The following is an 18,706-nucleotide window of genomic DNA, read 5'->3' as shown; positions in this document are numbered from 1 at the left end:
AAAAAAAAAAAAAAAAAAAAAAGAAAAACTCCTTTTACTTTTCTTTGTTCATTGATTTATTAATTCATTCATTGATTTATTAATTTATTAATTCATTCATTGACTTACTTGCACAACTGTATTTACATACCAGACATTTGCTGGGCATTTGCAGTGGCAACTTGGCAGGTAATTCAAGACCTAAAGCAGACGACGGGTCACAGAGGGACGGTTTGGTGCAGAGGACTGTGGATCAAGGGTCTTAGTTTCTCTTGTCCTTCCCCTTTTCCTTCCATGCGGTATAGTCACTGAGAGGGGTTCAAGGATCCCAAAGTGGGGTGACATTTGTGTACCCAGCAGACGGTTGCTGTTGGTGACTCTTTTCCCGGGAAAATTCGTGCAGAGAAGCATTCATTCCACATTTGGGCAGGTGAGCTGGCGTGACAGTGTGACTTTGGTGCAGCAGGTGCCTGCCCTCAGGGTGGAGCTCCGCTGCGTGGCCCCCAGTGAAACTGATAGGGGTCTCCGGGTGAGGGGTGGTGGATTGAGCTTCTGGCTGAACACTTTGCAGCTCTTTGGTTCTGTCATCCAGCAGCCACAGCCACGGCTAGAGTAACTCATCTTAGGTCCCAGACTGCTTAGAGTCATTTGGCATGAGGTTCATGGTACCTGGACTTACTTAGCATCTTAGAGAGTGGGCAGCAGGGGCAGAAGAATATTTTTTCATTCATTTACTTTTTCACTCAACAATGATTTATTTCTCTGTTCAATAATCATGTATCTGGTGCTTTTCTGTGCCAGACTGCTGTGCTAGCTGCTAGGGATTTGGGGTGTCCTGAGGGGGGCCTACCCTAGAATGGGAGAGGCTGATGTGACAGATGATGTCCTATGAAACGTAGCAGTGCAGTTATGCTGAGTTCTGCCAAGCCTTCAGGTGTATGTGATGCTCCTTGAACAGGTGGGGGGGGTTGTACCAGGTTGAAGGGGGACAGAGATGTCTGAGGGGTGTGTCTGTGTCTGTATCTGTGTGTGAGCAAGATGCTTGTCCCAGGGAGCAGGCGTAGCATGTGTGAAGGCCCTGAGGAGGCGTTTGGAGGGCTTCCAAGAAGTGCAATGTCCAAATACTGCTGATAAGCAGAAGCAGCTCCTGAGTGAGTCGGCACCTTGAATGCTCAGTAGGTATCTCTAAGTCAAGTGAGGTTTTCAGGACCACCAGTTCCAGTTCTAGGCAATTAATCCTCCTCTTTGCCCCCACATCCACATTAAAGAAGTGACATTTGGGCCGGGCGGGTGGATCGCGAGGTCAGGAGATCGAGACCATCCTGGTCAACATAGTGAAACCCTGTCTCTACTAAAAATACAAAAAATTACCTGGGCATGGTGGCACTTGCCTGTAGTCCCAGCTACTCGGGAGGCTGAGGCAGGAGAATTGCTTGAACCCAGGAGGAGGAGGTTGCAGTGAACCGAGATCGTGCCATTGCACTCCAGCCTGGGTTAACAAGAGCAAAACTCGGTCTCAAAAAAAAAAAAAAAAAAGTGACATTTGTTACCCAGTTGTAATTGCTTATGTGCGTGTGTGTATGTGTGTTTCTTACAGAAGACTGAGTTTCATGGTTGCAGGGCATATTTCATGCTCATCTTTGTGTACACCACAGGTGCTCAATAAACATGTATCAGAGAACAGGGATGATTTTTATTGAGCATGTACTGTGGGCTCTGCACTATTTATGCGCACGTACATATAAGGCTACAAAATCAAAAAGCCAAAAGGAGCATACGTTTTACAAGCTGGAGTAGATGCCAGCGGATGCATTTGGAGCCTGAAAGCTTTTGTGCCGTCTGTTCCCATGCTGCCAGAACTCCGGAACTGAGGCTGTCATCCCGTGTCTCCCCAGACCTGCTGAAACTCAGCCTGCTGGGACGAGTCTGCTTCCCCCCCTCCTGTTTCTGCCATGGAAGTGTGTGGACAGCCCTGTTGACGATGACATGTGACACCATTGGCTTTCCCTGGCAGTCACACCCCCTGACCCACGGCCTGCCAGCTTGGGTAAGTGGGGCCCATGCTTGACCCGAGCTTGAGGGCTGGAGCATCTGTGTCGTGGAGATCGCCTTTGGGTTTTGCCAGAGAATTTTCTCTCTGTCCTTTGAATCCTGTCATTGTTTCATGTCTCATGTCCTGGCTATTACCTATGTATCCCCGATCAGGGTTTCCAGAGGTCACAGGGGCTGGCCCTAAAGGCAAATGGCCTTGATTCTGGGTGGGATACTGGAGCCTTAGAGCTCTGACTGGGGTCTTTGTGGATGTAAATTCTCTAGTTCTCATATTCTTCATATCTGCCCCTCCATTCTACTTCTAACCATGTCTAGACAGTGTTCTCCAGTTCGGAGACATGGAATCTGTTAGCACCATCGAGCGTGTGAGGAAGAGAAAATATCAAAATCTGTCTGCCTTTCTTTCCTGGAGGCTGCTGAGTGAGTCAGAACCGGGGGAGCAGTGTGGGGCCCCAAGGAAGGGAAGTGGAGAGGCTTGTGTTTAACTAAAATACCTTGGACTTTTTTAGTCTATCTAGGTGGGGGCCAGCCGGGGGCAGTTTCACAGGGAAGGAAGACACCGGCATGAAGGGGGAGCGAGAACAGCAACTTACCTGGCACTTTTTAAGACCAGAAAGGAAGAAAAAATGATTTTTAAAAAGGCAGAGCCGAGTGGGTGGTGGACTTGGGGTTAGGTTTCAGCTGCATGATTGTAGGCAGGTCTGCGATCTCTCTGGGCCCTTCCCCATCGTCTCCGTGAGGGAGATAATGATCCTTCCTGGAGGATGAATGAGAGGAAGGGCCCTGCTTTGAGAAAACCTCAGCTAGTGGGGTGAACAAGAGGCTTCTGCCCGAGCTGCTGCAAAATGGGGTCTCCTAATTATACCCACTAAAGAACGTTGTGTTGAGGATGAGATTTGTAAAACACAAGAAGCACGTGGCATAGCTCGAGATCTCACTTATGGGAAGCCCTCACTGTTGGATATTTCTATTATTATTATTATTATTATTATTATTATTTTGGGAGATGGAGTCTCGCTCTTGTTGCCCAGGCTGGAGTGCAGTGGCGCGATCTTGGCTGACTGCAACCTCTGCCTCCTGGGTTCAAGTGATTCTCCTGCCTCAGCCTCCTTAGTAGCTGAGATTACCGGTGTGTGCCACCATGCCTGGCTAATTTTTTACTTTACTTTAGTAGAGATGGTGTTTCACCATGTTGGCCAGGCTGGTCTTGAACTCCTGACCTCAGGTGATCCACCTGCCCCGGCCTCCCAAAGTATTGGGATTATAGGCATGAGCCATTATGCCTGGCCAGATGTTTCTCTTTTTATTAAGAATGTGAAGGCAGTCAGCATAAAATGCGTTTTCAAAAAAAAAAGAACCACAAAGCAAACAAAAGCAGGTTCAGTGAGAAAAATCAGAATGGCTTTTTTTAATGGCATCTGGAAGTGTGGGGGATGGGAAAGAAAAGAGACAAAAGGACGATTGGGTGGGGTTGGTGGCGAGGGCATGGGTTCCAAGGTCACTAACCAGCTTTGTGCTCCCAGGCACTCCTGAGCTGCATTGCTGTGTGTCCTGCAGTAGGTCACTTGCCTTCTCTGTGCTAGATGCTTAGCACACACTTGTGAAGAGGATCACCTGGGATGTGGGCGGGCTCTGCAATGGGAAAACAGGGTAACAGGAGTGAGGGAATGTGAGGACGCTCCCGCTGAGGCTTTTGCAGGGAGTGTGTGTGGTGTGAGTTTGGCGTCAAACCTGGTTTCAAATCCTGACTACACCTCTTACTTCCTGGGTGACTCCAGGCCAATTACTTGGCCTCTCTGAGCCGGTTTCCTTATCTGTACAGCAGATATCACTGCTTTTTGCCTTAGTGCTGGCCGCTAGATGAGCTGAGTCAGGGAAAAGTCCTCCAGCCGAGTGTTGATGCCTTTTTACACCCTCGAAGCTGGAACGCGCTTCAGGGATGGGCGTTTAGTCCACTCCCTCCTCCAGAGCTCAGAGATGGGGCGAGGCAGGCCCCAGCCTGCCCAGCGAGGTCAGCGGAGGGCTGTCGCATGGAATCTGGGGCTCAGGACTCTGTCCCATGTCTCCAAACCATTCTGCTTCAACCCAGACACTGACTCTTTGCCCAATGTCCTTTTTTGTTCGTTTCGTTTGTTTAGCACGTGCCTCTCTGTTCTCGATGTTCCTGACCCCCATGGATCCACGACCGTAGCCATGGCCACGCGGGTGGAGGTGGGCTCCATAACGCCCTTGACGGCGGTGCCGGGCCTGGGTGAGATTGGCAAGGAGGACACCTTGACGAGGACCTACTTCCTCCAGGCCGGCGATGCCCCTGGGGCTCCCCCAGCCCGGATCTTGGAGGCGAAGAGCCCCCTGCGGAGCCCGGCCCGCTTACTCCCTCTGCCAAGGCTCGCCCCCAAACCTTTCTCGAAGGAGCAGGACGTGAAGTCGCCTGTCCCATCTCTGCGGCCCGGTTCCACCGGACCTTCTCCCTCTGGGGGGCCCCCTGAGGAGCCCACAGCAAAGGACCCGGACAAGAGGATGCCCGGCTGGGTGGGGCAGGAGGTGGGCAGCGGGGAGGGCCTGAGGGCAGGCTCGTCCCTCTTCCACAAGGCTGTGTTCCTGCGGCCCAGCTCCAACACCATGATTCTCTTCGAAACCACAAAAAGCGGCCCCACGCTGGGGAAGGCGGGCAGCGAGGGGGCCGAGGAGGCCAAGCCGGGTGTGTCCGGCTCGCGGCCCGAGGTGGCCGCCAAGCCCGCCCTGCCCACCCGAAAGCCTGCGGGGACCCTTCCCCGGTCAGCGCCCCCGTCACGGGACACAAAGCCGCCTATACCCCAAGAGGAGGCAGGCCAAGACCAGCCTCCCTCAAAGGCCAGCAGTGTGGAGGACACGGCACGCCCCACGGTGGAGCCCAGGCCTCGCCTGAAGAGAAGGCCCGTGTCCGCCATTTTCACCGAGTCCATTCAGCCTCAGAAACCAGGCCCCAGCGCGGTGGCCACCGTGGGCAAAGTGCCCCCCACCCCTCCCGAGAAGACGTGGGTGAGGAAGCCCAGGCCCTTGTCCATGGACCTCACGGCCCGCTTTGAGAACAGAGAGGCCTTGCTGAGGAAGGTGGCCGATGAGGGAAGTGTCCCCACAGCCGGGGACACGGCTGGGCTGGACAGGCCCAGAGCAGAGGGCAAGCCGGACCAGGAGTGTCTAGTCAAGGCGGAGGCTCCTCTTCGTGATCCTGATTCGGACTTCCTGGAGGTGGCCAAGAAAATCCGTGAACGGAAGGAGAAGATGCTTTTGAAGCAGGAGATGGGCAGTCCCAGAGCCCCGGGGGGCTCAGCCAGGGTCACCCCCAGCAATGACCAGCGTCCCTGGGAAGAAAAGGCCAAGATGGACCTGGAGCCAGAGAAGGCTGCTGAGTCCCCCTCGCCCAGGCTGGGAAGGGGCCTAGAACGCGCTGAGGTTAAGAGCAGGGCGGACGATGGGGAGGCCGGGGGCGAGTGGGTCTCCAGGGGCAGTGTCAGGAAGTGCATCAGCCTGTTTCGGGAGGACAGCACCTTGGCCTTGGCAGTGGGGTCCGAACCCCCTCTGGCTACCCCTGCGTCCCCATCAGTGGCACCAGAGACGGAGAAGGGGGTTGTGAGCGTCCAGGAGCGGATCAAAGGCTGGGCTGCCGAGGGCTCCGAGGCCAGGCCCGAGGTCAGGAGGAGGACATTCCAGGCTCGGCCGCTGTCGGCAGATTTGACCAAATTGTAAGTAGGCACGTCCCACACGCCTCCCTCAGTCACCCACCCAGAGACCCTGAGGAAGAGGAAACCAGGCTCCCCGCTGGGCACCTGCCACCCCCTCAGCTCACCCATAGCCCAAGAGGAGGTAGCAGCAGTGTCCATTTCTCAGATGAGGAAGGAGAGAGACGGAGAGGCAGGGTACGGCCAGCCAGCGGGCCCAGAGCTCAATTTTCAGGGCTTTTCTCAGCTTCGGATGTGCTGTGTGATTGAAGTGGGAGCTGTGTGCCCATGTCACAGAGGCAGAGCAGAAGGTTGGGAGCTGGATTATCATGCCAGCCCACCCGTCGCAAAGCCTTTCTTCTCTAAAGTCAGAGAGAACACTTAAGATTAGGCCTAAGCCTCTATGAGTGGCCCAAAAAATAAACTCAGAGGACTCAAGGTAATTTGGGCAAGTCAGTTTGTTAATGATGATATTCTGAGTTTCTAAGTCAGTTGGTTAGTAATGATGTTTTTTTGGAGACTGGAGTTTTGCTCTTGTTGCCCAGGCTGAGTGCAGGGGCACAATCTTGGCTCACTGCAACCTCCACCTCCCGGGTTCAAGCGATTCTCCTGCCTCAGCCTCCCGAGTAGCTGAGATTACAGGTACCTGCCACCACACCCAGCTAATTTTTTTTTTTTTTGTATTTTTAGTGGAGACGGGGATTTCACCATGTTGGCCAGGCCGGTCTCAAATTCCTGACCTCAAGTGATCCACCCATCTCAGCCTCCCAAAGTGCTGGGATTACAGATGTGAGCCACTGCACCTGGCCTGTGATATTCTAAGTCAGTTGGCTAATAATGGTGTTCTAAGCTTGGCCCACCTCCGACATCTCTTCTTTGTTTTCCCACAAGTGGCCACAACAGAGAGATGCCACCGGGCATGATCGACCGGCTCTTAATGGCATGCATGCCACTGGCATACTTGTCCGGGGTGGAGCTTGCAAAGGCAGGATCTCTGGGCAGACTGCCCTCGTGGCCCTGGGAACCAGGACAGCCAGCCGGGCCAAAGCTAGACCACTGGCCCTTATAGCACATTAGAATAACCTAGCAAAATGCCAATGCCTGGGTCCCACCCCTAGAGATTCCAATTCACTTGGTCTGGGGAGGGTCTCACTCATATTTTGGTAGGTTTTAAAAGCTTCCAAGTCAATCTTATGTGCAGCCAGGCCTGAGAACCCCTGAGTTAAGATATCAGAGAAGGACACCTATGCCAGGGTCTTCATATGTTTCCTCTCACTACGTCCTCGAAGAGCCTTGGAGAGGCCGTGTGATTATCCCCATCTGACAGATGGGGAAGCTGAGGCTCTGAGTTTGCTTGACATAACTCATCTCAGCCTCACACATCCCAGGAGGCAGACCCTGGGTTGTGGAGTGTGGGTTAAGTTTTAGTGGTTTGATTTCTCTCCCTTTCCTTTTCTTCAAAGCCCCCAGCTTTGAACTAAGCACGTGCTGCATCTTCAGGTATTTATGCCAGAGAGCTCTCCGGAGATGGAGAGATTCTAGTTCTACACCTTCTTCCCTTTTAAAGGTTTGGAAAACGAGGCCCAGAGAGGGATAGTGACTTGGCTCTGCTGATCCAGAGAGGTAGAGACAGACCTGGGCCCCCACACATTCCCTATGGCCCATTGCCCTTGAGTCTGGGGGCTGCTCTGAGGTGGGGCTGCTGTTTTACCTGGCATTGCTAACAGCAGCCATTCATTATCCCTCCTGGGGCATCTTCACTCTTCCCTAAACGCCCTCACGTAGCTATTAGGGCCTTGAGTAGCCTCTTATCTGCCCTATAAAAGGGATGGGCAGGTGTTAATTATCCCCTTTTGATAGATGAAGAAACAGAGGCTCAGGTGAGGTCACAAGGCTAACCCAAGCTCCCCCAGTGAGGAGGCAGTAGAGTTGGCACTAACCCGGGTGTCTTCGCCCAGCCTGGGGCTCCTTCCACCCCACGATGCTGTGTTTAAGGTAGGCTCTCCCCACTGGGCAGCTCTCGTCTCCGTAAGTGGAAAGGGAATGTCCTTTCTGAAGGTTAATTGGCCTGGGCTCCTGAGTTGGTGTGTGGGCTGGGGGGAAATAACAGCTTCTAGCTCCGGACAAGTAACTTGGATCTCTGTACCAGGTTTTCAAGTTCAGCTTCAAGCAACGAAGTCAAATATGAGAAGTGTGCTGAGCTGAGCGGGGAGCTTCCTAAGGAACCGAGAGAAAAGGTAAGGAGTGGCTGTGTGGCACATCTCTCGTTAACTAGCAGGCAGGCAGTTATGGCTGCTGGAAACAGAGCCCCCGTCATCTCCTAGACCCAGGAAAGAATCAGAAACATGTCATGCACACGATAAAACATTTTTTCTTCTAACATTGGGACTTTGAAGTTTATTCTGGCATGAAGACTTGTGATTCGCGCTCCCAGATGTTAAATGCTGTTAACCAATGTATCAGGTATTTTTTTCTTTGCAAAGAGGCAGAGGGGCATGGCTTTCTTATATATAGGAGTGCCTGCCTTATTAAGATACTAACGTTTAGGTGTAAGATGTTAACAGAAAGTCCGTCAAGCTCCTTCATAATGGCTCTTAATGCCTTCCCCCTACTTACCACCTAGCCACAGAAGGAAGAATTAGGTGGCTCGACACAGTGGCTCACATCTGTAATGCAGCACTTTGGGAGGCTGAGGTGGTGGGAGGATTGCTTGAGCCCACGAATTTGAGACCAGCCTGGGCAACATTGTGAGACCCTATCTCTAAAAAAAAAATATATATATATATATTTTTTAAAATTAGCTAGATGTGGTTGTGTATGCCTATGGTTCTAGTTATTCCAGAGGCTGAGGCAGGAGGATTGCTTGAGCTCAGGACTTTGAGGCTGCAGTGAGCCATGACTGTTCCACTGCACTCCAGTTTGGGTGACAGAGTGAGGCCTCTTTTTTTTTTTTTTTTTTTTTTTTTTTTTTGGGGGTGTTTTTTTTTTTTTTTTTTTTTTTTTTTTGAGACGGAGTTTCGCTCTTGTTACCCAGGCTGGAGTGCAATGGCGCGATCTCGGCTCACCGCAACCTCCGCCTCCTGGGTTCAGGCAATTCTCCTGCCTCAGCCTCCTGAGTCGCTGGGATTACAGGCACGCGCCACCACGCCCAGCTAATGTTTTGTATTTTTAGTAGAGACGGGGTTTCACCATGTTGACCAGGATGGTCTCGATCTCTTGACCTGGTGATCCACCCGCCTCGGCCTCCCAAAGTGCTGGGATTACAGGCGTGAGCCACCGCGCCCGGCCTAGTGAGGCCTATCTCTAAAAAATAAGAATATAAATTAAAACAGAAAGAAGTAGGTTACCAGCATTTAAATTGCTTGAAAAGTATTATTATCTGATCAATTTAATAAGAGAAAGCTCATAAATAACTGCTAGCTATAACCAGTTTGTGACTGATGCTTTCTGCAGAGTCTTAGTTTTTTTTTTTAAAAACAGCTTTAATTGACATACAGTTGACATACAGTAAAGAGCACAGATTTAAAACATAAAACTTGGCCAGGCGCCATGGCCCACGCCTGTAATCCCAGCACTTTGGGAGGCCAAGGCGAGTGGATTATGAGGTCAGGAGATCGAGACCATCCTGGCTAACATGGTGAAACCGCGTCTCTACTAAAAGTACGAAAAAAATTAGCCGGATGTGGTGGCACACGCTTGTAATCCCACAGCTGCTGGGGAGGCTGAGGCAGGAGAATTGCTTAAACCTGGGAGACGGAGATCGCAGTGAGCCAAGGTGGTGCCACTGCACTCCAGCCTGGCGACAGAGTGATACTCCATCTCAAAAGAAAGAAAAAAGAAAAGGAAAAAAGTACACATAACATAAAATACACTATTTTAACTTTTTTTATTTTTTGAGATAGAGTCTTGCTCTGTTACCAGGCTGGAGTGCAGTGGCCCAATCTCGGCTCACTGCAGCCTCCGCCTCCTGGGTTCAAGCAATTCTTCCGCCTCAGCCTCCCGAGTAGCCAGGACTACAGGCGCGTGCCATGACGCCCGGCTATTTTTTTTTATTTTTTAGTAGAGACAGGGTTTCAACATGTTGGCCAGGATGGTCTCGATCTCTTGACCTCGTGATCTGCCCGCCTTGGCCTCCCGAAGTGCTGGGATTACAGATGTGAGCCACTGTGCCCGGCCCTATTTTAACTATTTTTAAAGAAAAATAATGAGTTTTTTGAAGTTTACAAAATTTATAAAGTTTCAAAAATTCACAGTCTAATATATATACATATATGTAAATAATACAACAAAGAGAGAGTTCTGAAAGGCTCTTCAAGGATCATAACCCATTGCTAAGAGCTGTTTTCCAGGAAGGGGGACTGCTATTTGAACAAGGGAACAAAAAAGGTTTGAATTTTGGCCGGGCATAGTGGCTCACGCCTGTAATCCCAGCACATTGGGAGACTGAAGTGGGCGGATCACAAGGTCAGGCGATTGAGACCATCCTAGCCAACATGGAGAAACCCTATCTCTAATAAAAATACAAAAAAAAATTAGCCAAGCGGGGCGGTGCATGCCTGTAATCCCAGTTACTCGGAGGCTGAGTCAGGAGAACCGCTTGAACCCTCGAGGCGGAGGTTGCAGTGAGCCAAGATTACGTGACGGCACTCTCTCGCAGACAACAAGAGTAGAATGAACTTTGTCGTATTGTTTAGATTTTTTTACAATCAGAATGGATTCATATATTGTTTATGTAAAATTTACATATTAAAATAAACAGGCCGGTTGTGGTGGCTTGTGCCTGTAATCCCAGCACTTTGGGAGGCTTAGATGGGTGGATCACTTGAAGTCAGGAGTTCAAGACCAGCCTGGCCAACATGGTGAAACCCCGTCTCTACTAAAAATCCAAAAATTAGCTGGGTGTGGTGGTGAACGCCTGCAGTCCCAGCTACTCGGGAGGCTGAGGCAGGAGAATCGCTTGAACCTGGGAGGCGGAGGTTGCAGTGAGCCGAGATCAGGCCACTGCACTCCAGCCTGGTGACAGAGCAAGAATCCATGTCAAAAACAAAACAAACAAAAGAACTCAAATATATATATATATTTTGAACTCTCAAACACTGTTCAGACCAAATATATATTTATATATATTTTAGAGCCCTTCAGTGGCATTCCATCATTTACAGCAGGGGTTAGTAAACTGGCCCTGCCCTTATTACAGCCATTTTAAAGTGTGCAATCGAGTGGCATTAAGGATGTTTTCAGTGTTGTATAAGCATCTAGTTCCAGAATTTTCTGTCATCCCAAATGGAAACCTTGTATCCTCATCCCCCATTCCCAGACATCCACTTTCTGTCTTTATGGATTTACCTATGAGATATATATTATATGCTGTATATAAATGGAGTCATATAATATGTAGCTTTTTGGCTTCTTTCGCTTACAAATATATTTATCTATCTATCTATCTATATGTATATATACATATATATATATATATATATTTTTTTTTTTTAGACAAAGTCTCCCTCAGTTGCTAGGCTGGAGTGCAGTGGTGTGATCTTAGCTCACTGCAGCCTCTGCCTCCTGGGTTCAAGCAATTCTCCTGCCTTAGCCTCCCGAGTAGCTGGGACTACAGGCCCACACCAGTACACCCAGCTAACTTTTATTTTCAGTAGACACAGGGTTTTACCATGTTGGCCAGGATGGTCTCAATCTCTTGACCTTGTGATCCACCCTTCTCGGCCTCCCAAAGTGTTGGAATTGTGGCTGGGAGCCACTGTGTCAGGCCAGTTTTTCAAAATTCATCTACAATGTAGCATGAATCAGTATGTAATTCTTTTTATTTATTTATTTTTTTGAGACCGGGTTTGCTCTGTTGCCCTGGCTGGAGTGCAGTGGCGCGACCGTGGCTCACTGCAATCTCCGCCTCCTGGGTTCAAGTAATTCTCCTGCCTCAGCCTCCTGAGTAGCTGGGATAACAGGCGTGCACCACCATAGCCGGCTAGTATTTTTCGTAGAGACGGGGTTTCACCATCTTGGCCAGGCTAGTCTCCAACTCCTGACCTCAGGTGATCCTTCCACCTCGGCCTCCCTAAGTGCTAGGATTACAGGTGTGAGCCACTGCACCCAGCCTTTAATTCCTTTTTAGAAGACTTTTTTTTTTTTTTTTTTCCTAGAGACGAGGTCTTACTATTTTGCCCAGGCTGGTCTCGGACTCCTGGAGTTTAGGGATCCTCCCATCTCAGCCTCCTGAAGTGTTGGGATTACAGGCGTGGGCCACTGCACCCAGCTCGGTCTGCTGCTTTCTGTGGTCACAGATGCCTGTGCAGTAGTCCATCGTTTGGGATAGGTTAGCAAGCTTTGGCCAGTGCCCTTCAGTGAGCATTAGGGTTGCTTCTGTGTTCTTCTGCTCTCACCAACAGGGCTGTCTCAACTCTCTTGTTGGTGTAGACTTGTGCTTGTGGGCAGAGTCCTGGGAGGAACTTGGCTGGATAAAAGGAAATGAGTATTTTTTTTTTTTTTGAGATGGAGTCTCGCTCTGTAGCCCAGGCTGGAGTGCAGTGGCGCAATCTTGGCTCACTGCGACTTCTGCTTCCCAGGTTCTGGTTCAAGTAATTCTCCTGCCTCAGCCTCCCAAGTAGCTGGGATTACAGGCACGAGCCACCATGCCCAGCTAATTTTTGTATTTTTTAGTAGAGACAGCGTTTCACCATGTTGGCCAGTCTGGTCTTGAGCGCCTGACCTCATGATCCACCCGCTTCAGCCTCCCAAAGTGCTGGGATTACAGGCATGAGCCACCTCGCAGGGCCAGCAATGAGTATTTTAACGTCGGGATAGATACACTGCATTGCCCAAAGTCGGGTCCATTTATGTTGTCTCCAGCAGTATCTGAGTGTCCATTTATCCACATCCTCACCCACACTGGGTGTATTCATTCTTTTCAATTTTATAGTATTTCATTGTTTTAATTATGCAAACGGCCCTTTCATTCACCTCACTTTTTCCTTTCCATCTCAAATCCTTTAACATTGAGATATTGCTTTCTGTTTTTGTTTCTTTCCAGCAAAAGGAGGGGCATGGCTTGGATAAAACATGCACCCCGAGAAGCCCCTGGAAGTCTGGGACCCTCCAAGAGAAGTCCAGGCGGACGGAGCAGACGGTTAGCTCTAACCAAGACCCTGACAGCCGTCACGGTAAAAGCTCAGTGGAGGCCCTGTGCCCTGCTGACATCACTCGGGAAGATGACCGGAGCTTCCAGACTGTGCGGGCCACCATGTTTGAGCACCACGTGGAGAGACACACGGTGGCTGAGCAGTCCGGACGTGGTCTTTCCACACCCCCTGGTGACATGGCCGATGCCCATGTCTCAGAACCCAGGCCGAGGCCTGAGATGGGCTCTTGGCTGGCCAGGGACCCACCAGACGTGACAAAACTCAACAAAGAGAACTCCAGGGGGTGTGACCATCCTGAGATGGAGAAATTGGGAAGAACCGCCCTTCTGAACGGTGAACTCAGACCGTATCACACTCCTCTCCAGGAAAAATACCTTTTGGCTGAAAGACTCAGTAATAACCCCTTGGACAACACTCCCACCTCCCAGAGGGTTCAGCCCAGGTATGACGTTGTGCATGCAGTGGGGGAGCGTGTGCACAGCGAGCCCGTCTCACCCGCGCCGGAGGAGAAGGCGGTCACGCTCCGCAGCCGCAGATCCTGGCTGAAGGACAGGCAGCTGTCCCAGGAGGTCACCCCTGCTGACCTGGAGTATGGTCTGGAAGGTCAGGCAGGGTCCGTCCAAAGGGCCAGTTTGATTTGGGAAGCTCGAGGGATGCCTGAGGCCAGTGGGTCGAAGTCACCCAAATGGATAGGCGGGGTGGTGGTGAGCTCACACAAGGCCACCGCAGTGGGTGGCGGAGAGCACTGTGCTCCCGGCGCCACCCCCGGCAGGGCCATCAAGGCTGCCGTCTGGGAAACCCAGCATGAGAGGCCAGAAGGGACCAGAAGCAAGCCAGGGGCCGGAGCAAGGGGTCCACCCCAGGGATGCCCCCTGGATCCTCCTTCCAGGGCAACGAATGGGCCTTCTGTTTCCCAAGCACGAACACATCCAGATGCATTTTCTGTGCAGAATGTGCCCTTCGTTGTGGCCGCCAGGGAGGGTGATCCAGGGCCAGCCTGGGTGCCGCAGCCTGCAGTCAAAATGCGGAAAGCCAGCCCCACGGACCAGAGAATGGACAGATGGCGGCGGCGGACTTTACCCCACAACGTGAAGTTTGACACGTTCAGTTCTCTGGTTCCAGAGAACTCTTCACAGGTGGGCCACAGACAGACAGAATATGTGAGCCCCACAGCCAGTGCCTTAAGAAAACCTCAGCTATCCCACTCCAGGGTGGAGACCCAGGAGGTGAGCCCAGGCGCTTCATGGGACCAGACCTCCCCAGCAGTGAAGCAAGGGTCACCTGTGGAACCCAAGGCGACATTTTTTGCAGTCACCTATCAGATTCCCACTACTCAAAAGGCAAAGGGCGTGGTTCTGTCAGGGGCTGAAAACTTGCTGGAACATTCTAGAAAAATCACTCCACCCTCTTCTCCTCATTCTTTAACATCCACTTTGGTTTCCCTTGGCCATGAAGAGGCATTGGAGATGGCAGGTAGTCAAATGTGGATGAAGGGACGAGGGCATGAAAATGCAAGCGTTTCAAAAACTCTGAAGCCAACAGACCGTCCATTATCTCTTGGGGCCCGGATTCTGGACCCTTTCAGTGGAAGAATCATTGATGTGGATGCCTTACAGAGTCATTGGGGATCCGAAGACAGTCCTCATCTTCAGAACGATCGCAAGGAAAGTGGGAACAAGGTGTCCCCCAGCGGCGAAACTCCCCAAACCACCCCGACTCTGAGGAGTCGTCCAAAGGATCTCCCTGTGGGAAGGAAGACTGATGTGATCAGTGAGACATTCCCAGGTAAAATCAGAGACAGCTACAGATCCAGCGTTCTCGACATTGATGCCCTGATGGCTGAGTACCAGGAGCTGTCGCCGAAAGTCCCCGGGGAGGCTCAGGAGAGGAGGAGGAGTCCCACGGCAGAGTCCAGCACGTTGCCTCGGGGGAGGCCAGGCCAGCCAGGCAGGGTGGAACAGAGAAGGAGGAGCCTGAAGGAGGTGCCTGATGCTGGGGGTCTCTGGAAACCTGCCAGCTCTGCCGAAATCAACCACAGTTTTACTCCTGGCCCAGGCAGGCAGCTGGCAGAGACCCTAGAAGCAGCCATGGGCACCAAATCTAGCCCTCCCTTCTGGGCTCTGCCACACTCGGCTCCTTCTGAAAAGTATCCAGGGGTCTCTCCTGTCTCTGTGGATCCCAGGAAAAAAACCTTGGGGTTTGCTGAGGATGACAGAAAGGCCTTTGCTAGTAAATACCACGTTGCAAAGTATCAGAATTACCTGGCTGAGTCAAAGCCCTCCGGTCGGGAGGATCCAAGCAGTGGGGTCAGGGTGTCGCCCAAATCACCCCCCACTGACCAGAAGAAAGGGACCCCAAGAAAATCCACCAGGCAGGGAGAGGAGGGCAGTATGGCCCATTGGGGTGACCACCCACGTGACTGTGGATGGGGGCCACTGGATATCAAGAGGGCCTACTCGGAGAAGGGGCCCCCCGCCAACATCCGAGAGGGCCTGTCCATCATGCACGAAGCCAGGGAGAGGAGGCGAGAGCAGCCCAGAGGGAGGCCCAGCCTTACTGGAGAGAATTCGGAGGCCAAAATGGGACCCTGTTGGTGGGAGTCAGGGACTCGAGACAGTCACAAGGTAAGTGCCAAGGCTTTTTAAAATTTTGTCAAACATGGATTAAAGATCTAGTCCAGGGGGCCAAAACTCAGATTTTGTGTGGCCCACATGGGTACGTAAATGAGTGGAGTCAGGCTGGGTATGAGGCTCCCGGGAGTGGTGTGGATTGCGGCAAATGGAGAGCTCATGCCCTGTCTGTCCAGGCTGGAATGCAGTGGCACAATCATAGCTCACTACAGCCGTAGCCTCCGGGGCTCAAGCCATCCTCCCACCTCGGCCTCCCAAGTAGCTGGGACAACAGGTGTGCACCACCATGCTTGGCCAATTTTTTATTTTTTGTAGAGGTGGAGTTTTGCCATGTTGCCCAGGCTGGTCTCAAACTCCTGGGCTCAAGTGAGCCTCTTGCTTTGGCCTCCCAAAGTGCTGAGATTACGGATATGTGCCACCACGCCTGGCCCAGCTAGTTTTTCACAGATGGGAATGGTGGCCTTGAGATGGCAGACATTATTTATCAAGAGAATTGGAAAATCTTGATATTTATGTGTAATCTTCACATGAGGAAATGAGGAGAACTTTTTTTCTTATTTCTTTTTCTTTTTTGTTTTGTGATGGAGTTTCATTCTTGTTGCCCAAGCTGGAGTGCATTGGTGCAATCTTAGCTCACTGCAACCTCTGCCTCCTGGGTTCAAACGATTCTCCTGCCTCAGCCTCCTGAGTAGCTGAGATGGCAGGGGTTGTGCCACCACGCCTGGCTAATTCTTTGTATTTTTAGTAGAGACGGTGTTTCACCATGTTGACCAGGCTGGTTTTGAATTCCTGACCTCAGGTGATCTGCATACCTCGGCCTCCCAGAGTGCTGGGATTACAGGCGTGGGCCACTGCGCCTGGCCGAGAACTTATTTTTAAAATTGCTGTCAGCTCAAACAAGACTTGTCTGCTAGCCCCATACAGCCTGTGGGCCAGCTGTTTTACACTTCTGTCCTACAGTGGCAATAATGATAGTATCAGTGGTAGCTTTATTGTGCTCCTGCTGTATGCCCATCTGTTGTATCCTGTTCATTATTATATCCCCAGAATTCAGTATCATCCTTGACATACATTGAATTTCAAGAACTATTTGTTGAACGAACAAGTGATCTTACATGAGCCTCGAAAGAGGGATCATCATGGTTTTGGGTTCCAACAGAAGCAGACCCTTGTAAGCACTTTTTAAGGGGGTGATCCCAGGAAGAACCAGCAGGGGAGAGAATTGAGGCAGGTGCCACAGATGCCATGGTGCACCATTGAGGCCCAGCCTCACTGGGGACCCTGGGAGGCAGCATGGAGCACCTCTAGAGTTGTCGTGTCCAGGGGGCAAGGGACCTCGACTGTGTATTTTCCAATCTCTCTGTCCTTGCCTGAGGCTGTTTGTGGGATCATAAACTGAAAATCAGGCTTTTCCAACCTGGCTGGCACGATGCTCAGTGGAAGAAAGAAAATCCGGCTCCCTTTCTTCAGTGAAGAACAGAGAGAAAGAAAGAAAGAGATGGAGGAGGGTGGGTGGGGAGGGAAGGAGGAAGGGATCACGTTAATTTCAAGCACACTCTTTTCCGGGGTACGTAAGCAGAATGGCTGTGAGGAAACCCTTGCACAAGGAAGCCACTTTGTTTCTAACACACACACAAATTTAAATCCACCCAAATATCCATCAGTGAAGCTCTAGAGTGTTGGCGGTGCGGCATATACTTCAGTGTCGGGAAGGGTGCTGACACTACCTACTGTTGGTGAGATTATCTTCCTGTACAGATGGGAAGAAAAACAAAAACAAAACCAGAGGCTCAGAGAAGTGAAGTAACTTGTCCCAGGTCACACAGCAGTAAGTGGCAAAGCTGGTATTTGAACTAAAATCTGGCCTATTACCCAACAGGTAGTGGCCCGTGTTCTAGGGGACCATTCTGGTGAAGAACTATGAGGGTGGGGAGAAATCTGAGGCACAGGGACCACTTTTGGAAGCTTCTGATCTCTGGAGGGAGTTTGGACACTGTGATCCAAGACTGGGGAGTGACGGGGTGCAGAGGGAGGACTGGGGAGGAGGCCCAGGGCGTTCTGGAGGAGGCGCTGGCCGCAGCCCAGCTTGGGGGATGGTCGTGCATTTGGTGGGCTCACGAGGGGAGGTGAGGGCATTCTCAGCAGGGCACACCATGGACAACGGTTTGGAGGTAGGAAAAGCATGGGATGTTGTGAGGCGCATGTAGAAACGGACTTAGCACCGCCCTGTGTGATGTGGCGTCTGCAAACCAGGCCCCAGATGCCACCTTTGTCACTTGCAGACTGAGTGACGCAGGGCAAAACCTTTCACCTCCCTGTGCCTGAGTTTTCTTTTGAGACAGAGTCTCGCTTTGTGGCTCAGACTGGAGTGCAGTGGCACAATCTTGGCTCACTGCGACCTCCGCCATCCGGGTTGAAGTGATTCTTCTGCCTCAGCCTCCTGAGTCGCTGGGACTGTAGGCTCCTGCCACCACGCCCAGCTACTTTTTGTATTTTTAGTAGAGATAAGGTTTCACCATGTTAGCCAGGTCTCTTTCTCTTAACCTCCACCTACCTCCCAAAGTGCTGAGATTACAGGCGTGAGCCACCGCGCCCGGCCTGAGTTTTCTTGTCTGTAAAGGGACTGGGTGACCAGTCTGGACGGGGATGCTGCAGAAAGGAAACGCCAGGATACTGTCAGCAACGATCGTGCAGTGAGGGTGTGCCTCAGGTTAAGAGTGGTAAGTGGTGGAGTCAAGCATTGAACCCATGTGTGTTCCCAGGAGGCCCCATGTTCAGGATCACGCAGACTTGGCGTCTGAATCTCCATGCTGCTTCTTGCCTGCTGTGTGTAAAGCAGTCTCTTGGCCTCTCCTAGCCTCAGTTTCCATGCCAGAGTTGACAGGGATTCCAGCCCCAAAGCACCGCTGTTAGACTGAATTGAAATAAAGCACCCAGCTTGGGCCGTCCCCGTATGCTTCCGGAGAAGGGTTTCATCTGTCCCTACGCACAGGCTGATATTGTAGCAACAGTGGAAGAAGGAAGAGGCCATGGAAATGCGACACTTTGTCTGTTTGCCAGCACCTTGCTGCGGGCCCGCTGGTGGTGGGGGCGCCGGGATGTTACGGAGTGGGGAATTCTGGGCTCAGCTCTGTCCCGTGGCCCAGCCTTGGATGCGCGCCTGGGGCACGAAGGCCCCAGCAGTGCTGGTTGT

General features: G+C 51.5%; 1 protein-coding gene across 3 annotated transcripts in view; it reads left to right on the top strand.

The window, feature by feature from the left end:
* The window catches only part of KIAA1671 (KIAA1671 ortholog), a 247,635-nt gene that overhangs the window by 76,714 nt on the left and 152,215 nt on the right, over positions 1-18,706 (top strand). For 2 of the 3 annotated variants that reach the window (XM_017498147.2, XM_017498148.2), the window contains exons 2-5: positions 1,875-2,026; positions 4,170-5,756; positions 7,882-7,969; positions 12,775-15,507. In XM_017498147.2, coding sequence (XP_017353636.1) covers positions 4,225-5,756; positions 7,882-7,969; positions 12,775-15,507 — 4,353 coding nt within the window. In that variant the 5' untranslated portion in view covers positions 1,875-2,026; positions 4,170-4,224. The remainder of the gene's footprint in view (positions 1-1,874; positions 2,027-4,169; positions 5,757-7,881; positions 7,970-12,774; positions 15,508-18,706) is intronic. The other variant, XM_037727688.1, reaches the window with a different exon arrangement.

This window comes from Cebus imitator, unplaced genomic scaffold, assembly GCF_001604975.1.
Source record: "Cebus imitator isolate Cc_AM_T3 unplaced genomic scaffold, Cebus_imitator-1.0 Scaffold237, whole genome shotgun sequence".
Lineage (NCBI taxonomy): Eukaryota > Metazoa > Chordata > Mammalia > Primates > Cebidae > Cebus > Cebus imitator.
This window is presented reverse-complemented; position numbering and strand designations above follow the sequence as displayed.